The sequence below is a fragment of the Culex quinquefasciatus genome, chromosome 2 (genome assembly GCF_015732765.1).
Source record: "Culex quinquefasciatus strain JHB chromosome 2, VPISU_Cqui_1.0_pri_paternal, whole genome shotgun sequence".
NCBI lineage: Eukaryota > Metazoa > Arthropoda > Insecta > Diptera > Culicidae > Culex > Culex quinquefasciatus.
Genome location: NC_051862.1, coordinates 179,784,063 through 179,799,267, shown reverse-complemented (window position 1 = coordinate 179,799,267; position 15,205 = coordinate 179,784,063). Strand labels below are relative to the sequence as shown.

At 38.7% G+C, this 15,205-nt stretch overlaps 1 protein-coding gene across 1 annotated transcript in view; it reads left to right on the top strand.

Annotated features, from left to right (window-relative positions):
* The window catches only part of LOC6043183 (mucin-5AC), a 56,357-nt gene that overhangs the window by 24,757 nt on the left and 16,395 nt on the right, over nt 1-15,205 (top strand). The window contains exons 3-6 of the mRNA XM_038255755.1: nt 7,169-7,326; nt 7,388-8,888; nt 8,978-9,778; nt 9,891-10,415. Coding sequence (XP_038111683.1) covers nt 7,169-7,326; nt 7,388-8,888; nt 8,978-9,778; nt 9,891-10,415 — 2,985 coding nt within the window. The remainder of the gene's footprint in view (nt 1-7,168; nt 7,327-7,387; nt 8,889-8,977; nt 9,779-9,890; nt 10,416-15,205) is intronic.

The following is a 15,205-nucleotide window of genomic DNA, read 5'->3' as shown; positions in this document are numbered from 1 at the left end:
GTTGTGCCAGTGTTTATAGTACACTAATTAAGCTCATCTTTAAGGCTCCCGCAGACCCTGAGAGGCTATATTATAAACCAAGTGAGATATAGGGTAAGAACCGTTAAGTGCACTCAAAGAGCTTTTAAGACGTTCTTCTCGAGAGCTTATGAGAACAGTCACATGAAAATATACCTTAAGTCGGTTTTTCCAATAAACCAATGTTTTCTACACATTATTCATGCTAAAAACAAGACGTTTTTAACTGGCAACAAGCATAACATTACTTTAAACTTAAATGCCAACCAGAACAAGCTGAGTGCCTTTAAGAAGAGCTCTTAGTGTCGATGCATGTCTGGTTAAAACTGCTGTCCCAATTCGCCCCATGTGTCCCGATTGACCCCAGTTTATGGTATATAAAAAGCTCGAATCAAAATTGATCAGAAACTATTTTTTTTTGCATAAAAATATAATTTTTCAATGCAATAAAACCATTTTGTTACAGGATATTTTCAAATTTTCTAAGAAACTTTTCAAAAAATGATATTTTTATGCATAAAAACTGTTTCTGATCAATGCTGATTTGAGCTTTTTATTAACTTAATGCCTATAAATCTGAATTATACATTTCGCTATTTACTTTTTGAACTCTTGCGTTAAAGTTGAAGTAGAATCAAATTTTCAGATTCTCTCAATTTTCAATGTGGTTTTCTAAATGAATGTTTACTTTGGTTTTTTGGAATTGTTATTGCAATACAATTCAAATGCATTTTTTTTACATCAACCGCTAAAAATATTAGGCTACAGTAAGATCAAGGTGAGAGGTAGCCGGGACCGTGGTGTAGGGGTTAGCGTGATTGCCTCTCACCCAGTCGGCCTGGGTTCGATCCCAGACGGTCCCGGTGGCATTTTTCGAGACGAGATTTGTCTGATCACGCCTTCCGTCGGACGGGAAGTAAATGTTGGCCCCGGACTAACCTAAAATGGTTAGGTCGTTAGCTCAGTCCAGGTGTAGGAGTCGTCTCCCTGGGTCCTGCCTCGGTGGAGTCGCTGGTAGGCAGTTGGACTCACAATCCAAAGGTCGTCAGTTCGAATCCCGGGATGGATGGAAGCTAAGGTGTAAAAAGAGGTTTGCAATTGCCTCAACAATCAAGCCTTCGAACACCTAGTTTCGAGTAGGAATCTCGCAATCGAGAACGCCAAGGTAATGCTGTAGAGCGAATAATTTGATTTTTTTTTTAAGATCAAGGTATTTTTTTTATATTTAATGTTTGTTTTAACTTTAATAAATTTACTGAAAATAGAAGTACATTTCACGGTATAAGGGTCATTCCGTGTCACCTGGGTTCACTTTTGGACTCGACCTTCACCGATTTAGGAACGTTCATCTATCGATAGGTAACAGAAATCTCAAGTTTTGTGCCTATTGGACCATCCCTTTTTCTTCCTCACCACCCTCTTTTTTAATGATTTTCTAAAACACTTTTTATCCTTTTACTCGTAGCTTTTCAACTATTTGAACAAAAGACTTTCTTCTAGTTGCATTTTATAGGAAATAGTCCAAGGAATTCGTTAAACATGAAATATCAACCCTCAAATGCCTTATTTTATAAAATGAATTTTCAGCACGTTTTGAATTTAAAACGTTAAATTATTATAAATATACAGTAACATAAGATAAATACAGTTTAAGTCGACTAATCCTAACATTGCAGAGTCTAGGATTAATGGAAGGAATCAGGCTATATATTAACATTTGAGGAAAGCTGTTTGAAGGGACTGAAGATTCCTTCGAAGTAGTGTGAATATTAAATTATCAGAAATCGTCATCTGAATCATCATCAATATTTTATCAGTTTTTTAATGCTAGTTTGATCTTTTAATTCTGAGAGAAAATAAATTATTCATACTTGGTTTATTCTAGGTTAAATTATTTGGCCTTAAAAATATATTTTTTAATTTAAAAAATCAGCCCTATTCTTAGATAGTTTTTTTAGTTCCGTGAAATTCCCACGGTTTAAGGCAAAGAGGTTAGTGAAATTATTTAAATTTTGTTTTGCCATAAGTTCATTTTATCTGATACATACTATGAGTTGAGAGCAGGGTTGCCACATATATCTGGGAATGCCAGAATTTTTAAATGTTATCATTTTCAAAGATTTTTCATTATCAGTGCCAAATTTTGACAGATTTTACATTTTCCACCAATTTCGTGCTTCCTTTTGATTCAAATGAACGAGTTTAAAAGAAAATCTAAAAATAAAAAAGAAAATATTTATTCTCATGAAAATGTAGATTCAAGCTTGTTGAGGCCGAAAATCAATTTTCCATCTAAATTCTACAATCTTTTGAATGATTTAATATCCCCCCCCCCCTCTCAATTTAAAATTGTTAAATTTTCAAATGCCAGATTTTTCAAAAATTAAGATATTTTAAAATTGATTATTTGCCTTGGGCAAATAAGTAACTTTATAGTTTGAAAAAAAGTCTCGTTTCATTTAAAATAAGTTTAAACAGAAAGAAAAAAATGCGAACTGCTAAATAATACTTTTATTCATTAAAAAAAAACATTTAAAACAATAAAAAGGTCACAAGTTCAAGAATCCAAACGTAAATTTTTATTTTGAATTTGTGGATATGTCGTACAAATTTAAAATTTAAAAATTTCATTTTGACATGGAAACCGTCAAACAAATTCCTCATTTTTTATGACCCACTCTCACCCTCCAGACCCAATGTCACCCCAGATGACGGTATTGAAAACCATGATCAAATGATTATCATCAAAATTATTAAAAACAATGCAAAACAAACCCAGTCCATCCCGTGATCGATCAAAACATCTTACTTTTGAAAGGTTTAAATGTAGTAAATCTGCCCGAATTAAGAAAATATTTTTAAAAATATTTAAAATCCAACGATATCTACTATGACTTGTTTTGAATTTATTTCAATAGGAAAGATCGTACGATTTTCCATAAGTTTAAACAGAGAGATTTAATTTTCGAACTGCTGATTAATATTTTTTTAATCGGGACCGTGGTGTAGGGGAAAGCGTGGTTGCCTCTCACCCAGTCGGCCTGGGTTTGATCCCAGATGGTCCCGGTGGCAAATTTTGATACGAGATTTGTCTGATCACGCCTTCCGTCGGACAGGGAAGTAAATCGTCAGCTGTGTGCTATCTTGTGACATGGACCATTTTGGTCGAAAATGAGTTAATGATGACGTTTTGCTTTACTTAACAAACACTACAAGATGCTTTAACCAGATTTTGGAAATTCGCTTCCGTTTTTCGGATATCGCAATACACACTTGTGAAATAGACCAATTTATCATCAAAATGATCGTGCACACTTGTGACACGTCATACATGTTGTTGGAAAATGTGGAAAGTTTGTCTTGTTTTTCACAAATTTATGTTGATACACACTTTCTAAAAGCAATGTAATCTTTTGTTTTCGAAAATATACTGATTAAGTCGGTTAAACTATTGATTTAAGCCTATTTTAGTTTGTATGGGAATTCTGTGCACACTTGTGACACGAAGTACAATTTTACTTTCGAAACACACTTGTGACACGTGCTTTTCAGAATTTTTATTACATAATTTACCGTATCTTTTAACTGGTGTAACCAAATTAGTTGAAACTTGGAGCGTTTGTTAAGCGATAGTATACGAACTGATGGCTTCAAAAAGTTTGGCTCTATCATTCTTAGTTTTGAAATTATTTACCAACAAACTTTAAAAATAGATTTTCTCGAAAAGTACTAAATGGTCATTGTCACAAGATAGCACACAACTGACGAAATGTTGGCCCCGGTCTAACCTAGAGGTTAGGTCGTTAGCTCAGTCCAGGTGTAGGAGTCGTCTCCCTGGGTCCTGCCTCTGTGGAGTCGCAACTATTAAAAACATTAAAAACGACACAAATTTGAATAGGGGAAGGTGGGGCAAGACGACCATATGGGGCAAGAGGAACAATCGCTCGTACGGCCGTAATTTTTACAATTTTGATTATTTCCAGTATGAGGAATTGTTGCTAGCAATGCAATTAGCTGATTCTACTACCACATAACCGCCAAAACGACGTAAACGCCACGGGGCATGAGATTTAATGAAGTTTTTTTCAAAACCTTTGTTTTCTTATAATATTTGGAAAGTACAAAATAAGGCTTAGGGTTCGATTTAAGGCTCATTTTATCAAAATGCTATTTTTCCTAGATCAGTAGTGTCCCTACCAATGACTTGCACCTATTATAAAGTATGATTTAACTTTTGGCTATTTTTGTTGAGAGCTTTTAAAAAACCTTGTCCAGGTGGGGCAAGTGTACCATATGGATTTTATTATGGAAAAATACGAATTGCTGCAACATCATATTTTATTGGGAAATAAATACATAAAAGTACTTAAAACTGATAAACAATTGATAAAAAAATCCGTACAAAATATAGTGATATTATGAAAATTTCCTTTTTTTCATCTAAGTCATAATTTGTTTTTGTATAAACGATCAATTTTTTAGTAAAATATTATTAATTAATCTAAAAATTAAAGAAACGTTTCAAATACATTCTAATCTGATGTACCTAAGTGATAACAGTTCAATTGTTAGCAAATTAACATGTTATTTCATGCATTGTTCCTCTTGCCCCAACGGGTTGTTCGTCTTGCCCCACTAGTTGAGAAGAACGTACGGAAAATCATTTTTTTTTAAATCAATTTTTTACATTAAAAAACAGGATTTTTTAAAAACTTCTTCTATCAAAGTCTTAGTCAAGACCTGGAATAAGATGATTATAAAAAAATCCGACAGATTTTTAACGTTTTTGATGGGTTATAACGAGCATTTCCTTAGCTTGTTACACTTGCCCCACTTTCCCCTATCCAAGCGATAACTTTTATTTTGGATTTTGTTGATAAATCGTACAAATTGTAAAACTTAGTTTAAAAAAAATCGTTTTGACATGGAAACCGTCAATAATCGAGTCAAAAAATCTAAAAGACAAAATTAACAATTTGAAAGGGTCAAAGCAAAATATGATGTGACTATCATAACTCCAATTTATAACAAACAAAAATAAACAGAGTCCTTTGTAAACAACTCCAGCAAAACTAAGCCAAACGTGTCACCGGAAATCCTTGATTCCTATCCCGGATAGAGCTCACTCGCTGATCAACCACTTTGGTGACGGCGACAGTGACCTCCACGCGAGAGAAACAAATAGAAAAAGAGAGGAAAAATAAATCAAAGAAAGCGCCACCCAGTCCGGAATGTGGTGCCGCACGAGAGCGAGCCGATCGTGATGCTGCGGTTCGTGATGCTGTGCAAGCCCCGCCGAAGGAGACGCTTTTATTCAAAACGCGAAGACAAAAACAGGAAGAGACATCACACACAAAAAAGGCCGAATCGCCGCCGTCGGAGAAAGCGAAGGTAAAAGTAAATCGCGCGCTAAGTGGGTCACTTTACTTTCTTTCTTCGCGGGTGCACCAAACAGACACACATACACGGGATGTGTCGATGGGGTGCGCTCGGCTGCTTGGTTCTTGGCCAAGTGAAGTGCACTTTTTCGTCGTCCTCCAGGGCAGGGGCAATAAAGAAGTAATATCGTGACGGTTGTCGTGCCATTGGCCTTCTCGTGGGCTGGCTTGACAGGGAAAGAAAGCTCGATGTGGAGCTTGTTTGGAGACGAAATTGCATTTTTAGGAAGGTGGGTTTGTGGGTGTACCCGCCACTTTTAAGTGTTTACAAAACATTGAAAATAAAAAGGGAAATGAGCTTGTTTACATGGGGGCGGGGAATTTCAGTGCATGGTTTAGTGGTGGAGTGCCACTGAGTAATATTTTATGGCTAAGTTGTTTCCTGGTCAAGGAACACGATTCATGTTGATTGAAAAACTTTCTCCTTTAAAACTTACTTAGAAAAAAAAAACTTACTTAGGCCGATGCAAATATTTCAAAAAGTTTTTGTCCCTCGGCCCTAGCCGAGGTCAAGGGGGGGGGGGGTCAGTTGTTTTGCAATCATTAGTTTTCTAAAAATCTAAGTTCTGACAAAAACAAAAATTGTATCGAAAAAAAAAGATTTTGCATCGAAAATTTCCAAAAAATCTTAAATTTTTTTAATAAACCCAAACATGCTAAAAATGATTTTAAACGCAGGAGAATGTATTTTAATTTGATTTCAGTTGGTTGCACTTGAATTTTCATTGAAATTTTGAAGTTTATTGCAAAAATATTTTTTTGGCCCCTGATTTTTCGGGCCAATTTTGAAGGGGGGGGTGACAAAAACTTTTGAAAATATTTGTACCAGCCTTAATTACTTACTTAGTTATATTTTCATTGTTATGTAGTTTATATATTTTTTATTGCTAGTGAACCTAAACCGAAGACAATCAAACTTGTAAATCATGCTCTCAAATAACTTATGACTGTAATTCCATAAAAATCACACCACAAGAACGAGTTTCGCGATCTCTTAATAAAACTTCCTACATAATTATACTCCATGTAATTGCAACACCCATTCTTCGTCAGCATGACATCTTAAAACAACCTTCCAGCCGGAACCCCCTATGCGAACCAACCAGTCTAGTATCTACTTCCTCAGACCTGCTGACTATACGCCCAAGCCACTTCTTGCGTGAGGTTCTTGACCACCGTCAAAGCCCCGTACCGTTTCGCGTTTCCCAAAGCTCTTACGACAATGAACCTGAACTTGCCGTCGTCGTCGACGTCTTCTTCACAGCCGTGAGATAACATTTGTTTACAAATGCGCGTTCACCAACAAAGTCTTTATATTTCTTCGTTCTGTTTCGTTTTCCGGTTTTATCTGCCTCGCGCTGTGGGAAGTAATATCTCTCAGAACCTGTGGCGACAGCAGCTGATGGGACGCTTGTAGAGTTCACACGACGTCGCTGAAGAATGAACCGAAAAGAGCAAAATCCAGTCGGTCCCGTTAAGCGCAACTTGAGCATGTTATGGGTAGACCCGGTTCTTTTTTTTGTGAACAAAACAGGTGGGGAATGCCGATCGGAATTCAGCCTCCGCGGCGGTACAGATTTAACGGAGAGAACAGGTTGATGCACTGCGGGGTTGGGCTTATTTTGTTGTTGATTGATTCAACACGAGCTCATTAAGATATTCATTGTGACGAGACAACTTGAGTGATTAGGGATGTTTTCTTGTAATTACAGTGAGCCTTGGCCGCAACCTCCGACATCTGCCCTGCGTCGTGCGGAGTACGGGCCAGGAAGGCATCTGCATGTACGCCCTGAACTGCTTCAAGGCCAACGGAACCCATCTGGGGGTTTGCATCGACAAGATCTTCTTCGGGTCGTGCTGTCACGTCCATGTAAGTAACCTTGATTATTTGAAGATAGTTTGGGTAATTGAATGACCCCACCCACTTTCAGGATCACAGTCTGCTGTTTCAGCACGAGATTACGGACAACAGTATAGACCACAACCATAGCACGGGGAGTCACTTCCAGCAACACTTCCCAACGATTGATACGAGCAAACCGGCGGTGCTAACCGGAGCTGTGCTTCCATCAACGGATCTTAAGAATGTCACCAACTTCCAGCTGGTCAGCAGCTCTTCAACGACATCGACGACTACGCATCGAACCACGACGCCGAAGTTGAATCGAAGAAATTCAACCGCTACGGCAACGACAACCAAGATCGAACTCAAGGATGAGGTACCGTCGACGACGGAGTACCAGGAGTTCACCACCTTCCAGTACGTCCAGAGCAGTAAGAACCCTACGCTGACCACGGTGGAGCCAAGTCGTCGAACGACTACCAAGACTACAACGCGGAGAACTCCGCCAAGAACCACGACTACGAAGCCGACCAAGACGAGGAAGCCTCCGCCACCTCCTGTAAGCAGGAACAACACGCGGAAACCAACGGTGCAAACCACTACTCCAAAGGTTATCATTACGACGTTGCCGGAAATCCGAAGGAACAATACCAATACCTCATGGTCATTGGTGACCCGAAGACCTACGACATCTGCGACCACCACGACCGCAGCAACAACAACAACAACCAAGAAACCGACCACTACAACCTCCACCACGGTTCGCCGAACCACGGTGATCAACCGGCGACCTACGACAACCCCTGCCGCCGAATCCTCGGAAGAAACGGTCTTCCCAACTACCTCGCGAAAACCCACCACGCCAGCCCTAGTCCCGCTGACCAGGCCGACCCGCCGCAAGCCTCCCACTGTGAGCACGACCACGACTACCGAAGAACCGGAAACTACGCGAGCTCCCCGACCACGCCCAAGACCTACGGCGGAGATCACTACGGTACCTGCCACCTCCCTCGATCACCTGCTGGACGACCTCGTCACGACAACCGCGCAGGATACGACCTCCGCCGAGACCACCACGGCTGCCAAGACTACCCGATATCCTACGACCACGGTCAAGGTCACCGAGCCAACGACGCCAACTCCAACGCCAACAACAACCTCCCGCCGAACTACAACGACGACTCGACGAACGACCACGACGCCAGCTCCCACAACGACAACGACTCGACAAACGACCACGACTTCAGCTCGACCAACCACAACCAAAACAACCACCACGACTACGACCACCCAAGAACCAACGACAACCACATCCACAACAACAACCACTACTACAACCAAGAAAGCCCCAACCACGACAACCTCCACCACAACAACAACAACAACCGCAGCGCCGCCAAAGACTACGACGGCCGCCGGACGGATCACCCCACCGGCGGACGCCGACTACCCGCCGCTGGAGACGTCCCAGACGGAGAACAACCTGCTGGATCTGGAGATCACCGCCGGGCCCGGTTTAGTTACCTGGACCAGCATCATCGACGATCTGCCCAGCGAGAAGACGTCAACGCTGCCGTCGGCCGGACAGGGTAAGTTGAGGGGGGTCCAAGGTTTTCACCCATAACCCAATCATCCAAGTCGTAACCATGTCACTAATTCCGCCATTCACTCACGTCAGCTCCAGCCGGTCCCACTACTTCCAACAGTTGGATACTGATTCATACACTAACCCCCGAAGAGGTGCTCAGCGGCACCACCAAGGACTCGAACCATTCGTCGTCAGTCACTAACATGAGCTCATCCACCACGCAATCATCCTCACCGCCGGAGCCGTCCGCTTCGCTGATAGAGCTGGCACTGCCAACGCTGCTGCCCCAGCTTCTGCCGGAGGCGGCCTACATCTACACCATCGACCAAGAAACTAACCAAACCGGGTCGCCCGGGGATGAACTCATTATTCACTCGCAACTCGCTTCCTCCTCCTCGCTTCCATCGTCCACAGAAGACACAACTGTCACAACCACGGGATCTACCACCGTCGAAAAGGTAGAGGATCCTAGCACGACTGTTGCTGCTGGCAGCACAAGCTCGACTGCGTCAAGTACGGTAGAGGAACCGAGTACTACGGAGGCTGTCAGGACGACAAGCGCTGCACCTAGTACGACAGTAGTCACCACTTCTAGTACTACAGCGGAACCTAGTACGACCTCCACTACCGTATCGACGACCAGCGAGCAAACGACCACTAGTACAAGTACCGCTGCTACTGAACCTAGCAGTAGCAGTACGGTCACTGACACTACTACACCAACAACGACAAGCACACAGTTTACTAGTAGTGTAGCCACACAGGCGCAGACTAGCCCATCCACTAGCACAACGCTTGCCAGTAGCACTACCACAGTCGCCGCTACCACTACCACTATGACCTCCACAACCCCAACAACAACAACAACCACAGAACAGGAGACGTCGCCGGGTAATATTTGTTGCACGATTTGTCCGCTTTCTAATGCTCTCTGTCTCACCTTTCCGTACTCCGTGTTCCTACCAGACTCCTCTAACACCCTCTTTCTCACCTCAAAAAACAGCCACCTCAACGAGCGCCCCGGAAATCCTGATCGAAATCCTGGCCACAACACCAGCCACCCCCAAAGAACCTACCACCGTGGAACCCGACGTAACGGACAGCACCACCGAAGAGGGCAGCTTCGAGGAGGGCAGCGGCAGCGAGGAAGAATCCGGCGAGGAGGAATCCTCCTCAGGGGAAAGTTACGAAACCACCACCGAACCTACCGACCCCACCCCCATCCTGATCGACCCCGATCGGTTCTACAACTCCACCGTAGCCCCGCTCACAACCTCAACGACCCCGGAGTCGACCACGTTCCTAACTTCCTCCACCCTAAACCTGACCAGCTCGCTGGCGGAAATTGCGTCCATGTTCAACATTACGATGACCACGACGACGGCGAGTGCGACCACCACAACCGGGATGCCGGTGAGGTTCCCCGATGGTAACGTGACTAGCTCAACGACCGATGGCGTTACGACGGAGGGACCGGAAGGGACCACGTCGGCGATTCCGTCGCTGGAGGGAATTGACTACAGAGCTGGTGAGTAGCGTTGTTTTGATGAGGGTGGGAATTTGGAGGGAGTTAGCAAATGCGCTTAGTGCGACCACAGACAAATTAGCGTAAATCTCTTAATAAATCCATAATCCAACAATTTAACGGTCATTTTGAATGACTGAAAGCTCATCATGATAACTTTTCATTCACCGAAATCATTTCTGGAGGTTTTTTAACCCTCTAATATCTATTTTTTTCCCGTGATCAGGCGGTCATTTTCAGCATTTTTCTCTACGAATAACTTTACTTCTCTTGTTTTATGTTTTTCTTGTTCAATATTAATATTTTTAGGGGCAGGGGGGGCAGAATGGACCATGGGGGCAGAACGGGCCACCCTTGGTTTTGGGCTTTAGAATGGATTTAGACCAACTGTAAGGCAAGGGTCTTATAAAGGACGTCAAATAGCATCGCCATACCGAAAACGACGTTTGAATTCATTGTATTTTTCGAATTATGAGCAAAAATGTAAATAAGCGACAAAACCACGCAAATGTTGTTTATTTCGAGGTTCTTAAATAAGCTTTCTGAAAAGTTGGATTGTTTGAAAAAGTTTGCTCAATGCTTATAACGTTACTAGATGCTACTACCAAGGTATACAAACAACAACGGAACCTTAAAATCATTTAGAGGCTTGGTGGTGGAAGTGTTAAATTAAAATCCACTTGGGGGCAGAATGGACCACCCTTTTCCTGCCTTATAAAAACAATCAAAAGTTAAAAAAATGAGCTAAATGGATTATTTCACTCCTGGTAGCTTCACAAATCACGTTTAATGCAACAAAAGTTGATTTTTTAGTTGTTTTGACGCTTAGTTGTAAAAATAGTGTCTTTTTTCGACATATTTACACTTTTTTCAAAAATCTTTGTTTTTTTAAGTTACTATTTTTATAAAAGTGATCAAATTTTATGGAAACTATAATGGAAAGGTCCCTCAAGTAATTTCTTATCACCCTTCAACGTTGTATTAGAAGAAATGGCTTGTTTTCTAAGGTGGCCCATTCTGCCCCGCAGGGTGGTCCATTCTGCCCCGCACCCTGGAAAGTTGGTCGAAAAAACTTTTTTTTTTTAATTGGCTCAAAAATAGTTTTAAGTAAAAAATTTTCATCATCCAACTATACAACATTGAAGGGTACATTCCAAAGCATAAGCCTACTACACTGGATTCATAATTTTTTATGTTTTTCTATGGTTTTTGGTGCATTTTCCTTAGGCGGTCCATTCTGCCCCCCCTGCCCCTATTAGTATTTGGCTCCATCTATAACCTAACGCAGAAAAATAAGGCATATTTGAATGAACAAAACGTTTTGTTGATTTGAAAATCAATTTTTTTGTTGAATCAACGCTAAACGTCAAAGCAACTTTTTCAAAACAACAAAAGATTTTTGTGAAATCGAGAAAATCAAGGTTTGTTTCGATGCAAAATCGGCGTTGATTATATTTAACAAAAAATTTGTTGAAACAAACCATGTACAAGCTGATTGTACAAAATATTTCTATGCATGCTTCTATCACCACCTTTTGGCTTTTTAGTTGTTTCATGTTTTTAAGTCACTTTTATAATTTTTTGCTTGTTTTCACATTTGCGACTATAGAATGATACCATTATCATTTAAATTGTGAAAAAAATGCGTAGAGCATAGTCTGGACCATTACAACCTATTTCAACAATTGCTGCATACTTTATTTCACATAAAATGTAGGAAATGTTGTGAAAAACGCTGCTATTGCTGACCCCAGAAAAAAGTACATTTTAAAAATATTACCTTAGTCACATAAAATATGTCAAACTTCACATTAGGAAGTTTACTGCGGCTATTTAAAATTTAATCCAATTTGATCAAGTATTGGAGACAATCAACACTTACATTTCAAAAAGGCATAATATTGAATATTTGGCCATTTTTAAATGGGCCCAAAACATAATTATAATTTTGTTAAACTTTAAAAAAATTGATTGTTGGATATATATTGGTTTCCTGTGAAAAAAAAATGATTAAATATCGGCAAAAAAATCCGTGTACTTTTTTTTTCTGACAAGTCTTCAAAACTAAATAAACCAATGACTTTGCCGAAGACACCAAAATCGATCAGAAAATTACGTCAAAATTGAATGGATACTTGTACGGGTGAACCAATGACACAAAATGGCTTCTTTGGTCATAGGGTAGGTCCCACAAAGACAAATAAAAAATAAATAAAAAGAATGCACAAAGTCGACCGATTACGTAGAGAATTGCTTAAAAATAATAGTTTCTTTATAATTTTTGTGATTATTTATATATTTATAACGAAAATTGAAAAAAAAATCCAATTCTTGGTTTAGTAATATTATTATAGATTTTTTTTTATTGTGTCAAACACGGCGGAAGTTCTTTAAAAATATATGAGAAAAATACTAAACTTACAAACAAGTTTTGAACAATTATGTTTAGTTTCCGAAATATTTTTGATGAGTTTAGGAGATTAAGTTCAAAAATATTCTTGTTTCTGTAATGTTTTTGCAAGTTTTTGAATTCTAAAAATAAATATTTTTTCTTGTTACATATATTTTTAGTTATTTTTACCATTGTTTGAAACATGATCAGATTCCCAAATAGTTAATAAAAAAGACTGAAGTCAAAGTTTTTGAAGGATTTATATTATTTAAAAAAAAAGTTTTATTCTTTCTTCAATCATATTTTACATTCTTGAAAAACAAATCATTCTCTTCTCAGTTTTTTGTGAGTGTTTCCAAAAAAAATCTTTCAAATTAATCTCTGTAATTTCTCTCTATGCTTTTCCATGATTTGAAAAATATTTGTTTTTGTTTAATTTTTAGTGAGTTTATGCATTCTTCCAAAAATCAAAATTATTATAAGTAAGAAGAAAAACTCTTAAAATCAAAGCATTTTGGTCCCGAGACCTTTAAAATAGCATTTTAAGTTTTCATACGACCTTTTCAAATGTTTGGCTAGATTTTTGAAACTTCTTACTTTTTTTCCCAAACAGCCAAACTTTATTTTTGAATCATGCTGTATTCGTGGGGAATTGCTGTATATTCTTAAACAAATTAATTTCCATTGATTAAAACAATAAAAAATATTTCAATTTAATTTCTTTATGTTTTTCTATGATTTCAAATATATTTGTTGTTGTTCACCTTTTTTTTTTAAAAATATGTCCTTCAATTATACCAACTCTTTAAATTATAATTTTGAATAAGAATGAAGAATTCATACATTGATTTTATTCTTAAAACTAAAAAAAATGCTTGAAATAATTTTAGAAAATTTCACAATGAAATTCAAAATCTTTTTCTCTTTTTTTAGTGCTTACAAAAAGGAACAGCTACTACGTATTCTTACAGAAAAGCTTCATAATCGTTTTGCTATAATTATAAGGACAATCCAAATTGTATTTCTTGTGAAAATTTTAGAATTTCACTCTAAAAATTCTGGTTTAATGATGAAGTCTTTGCAAAATTTAACGTCGTTCGATATAATTTTTTAAAATTATAATAGTTTTAGTATTTAAAAAATCATACTTTGTGAAAATGTTTGTTCATAATACAAAAAATTCCAATTTTGAGAAGTTTATGCTACGTCGTTTGATACCAAATTTACAAATTATAGAATTCAAGTATTTTTGAAGCAATACGTTATTTTGTGAAAATTTACAGCTTAAAACTCTGATTTTGTAAAAATCTATAATAATTTTGCGTTGTTTGATATTCATTTTGCAACCATTGGAAATTTTTGTATTTAAAAAATGGTATTTTGAGATACTTTTCGAGTACCAACACTTTTTAACTAAACAAATTTAAAAAAAAATATTGTTTACAGCAAAAGCTTTTGAAGGCTGAGAAGATTTTGTTTAAATAAGTTCCTTTTAATATGTTACATTCATTTCTCTTACAAGTAGCACAACGCCAAAAGCAATTAGATCTGTTTTTAAACGGTTATTTATATTTGATTTATATGAAGATCAGAAAAGTTTCTGAGTGTGTTTTAGCTTTCAAACTCAGATTTAAAGGCACCAAATTAATTTAATTTATCATAAAAATAACCTTATAGTTTCCTAAAATGGCGGAATGAAAAATGTATTCGCTTAAAAGGATCTTCCTAATTTTAAAAGAAATATTCCTGCAGCGATGCTGTAGTCTAGAATAATTGTAAAACAACGTGGACAAGGAGAAAGAACACAAGTTCAACGTTTTCTGACAAGTCACGAGATTACAGCTCTGTGTTGTTCTCATTGGCACACTATCTACATAAAAGGAGATACAAATCAAGGATCGTGGAGAGTGAAGGAGAGTTGGTACAACACAGGTTCGATATTACTTAACATGAGGGCGTGGAAGAACATAATATTGTCAGATTCGATCGGTTTAATTTTATTCCTTTGTGTTATCTTGGTGCTCTGCGATGTTCAACATGTAGAACTGGTATAGATTGTTTTCGACAATCTACTGCAATTAATGCTGAACAGCTGATTTCTTTGTGAACTTTTGAAGATAAGTTTTAAGAAATCATTCAGGAATACCTGAATTAATCCCTAAGTATCATCAAGCTTTTCTGTCCTTACGCTTAATCCTGCATCTCTAGAACGTCAACCTCAAAACCGGTTCCTTTGAGCCCGCCAGTGTATGCCGCCACTGACCGGCGATGATCGTCCACTGTCACGGCCATCGTCGGTAGTCCTCCTCCTCAGCCAGTTACCATAACAATTAATTACATAATGTTTACAAATGTAACCACCACGGGGTCCATTGTCGATCCACCTCCCGAGCTTCCGTGG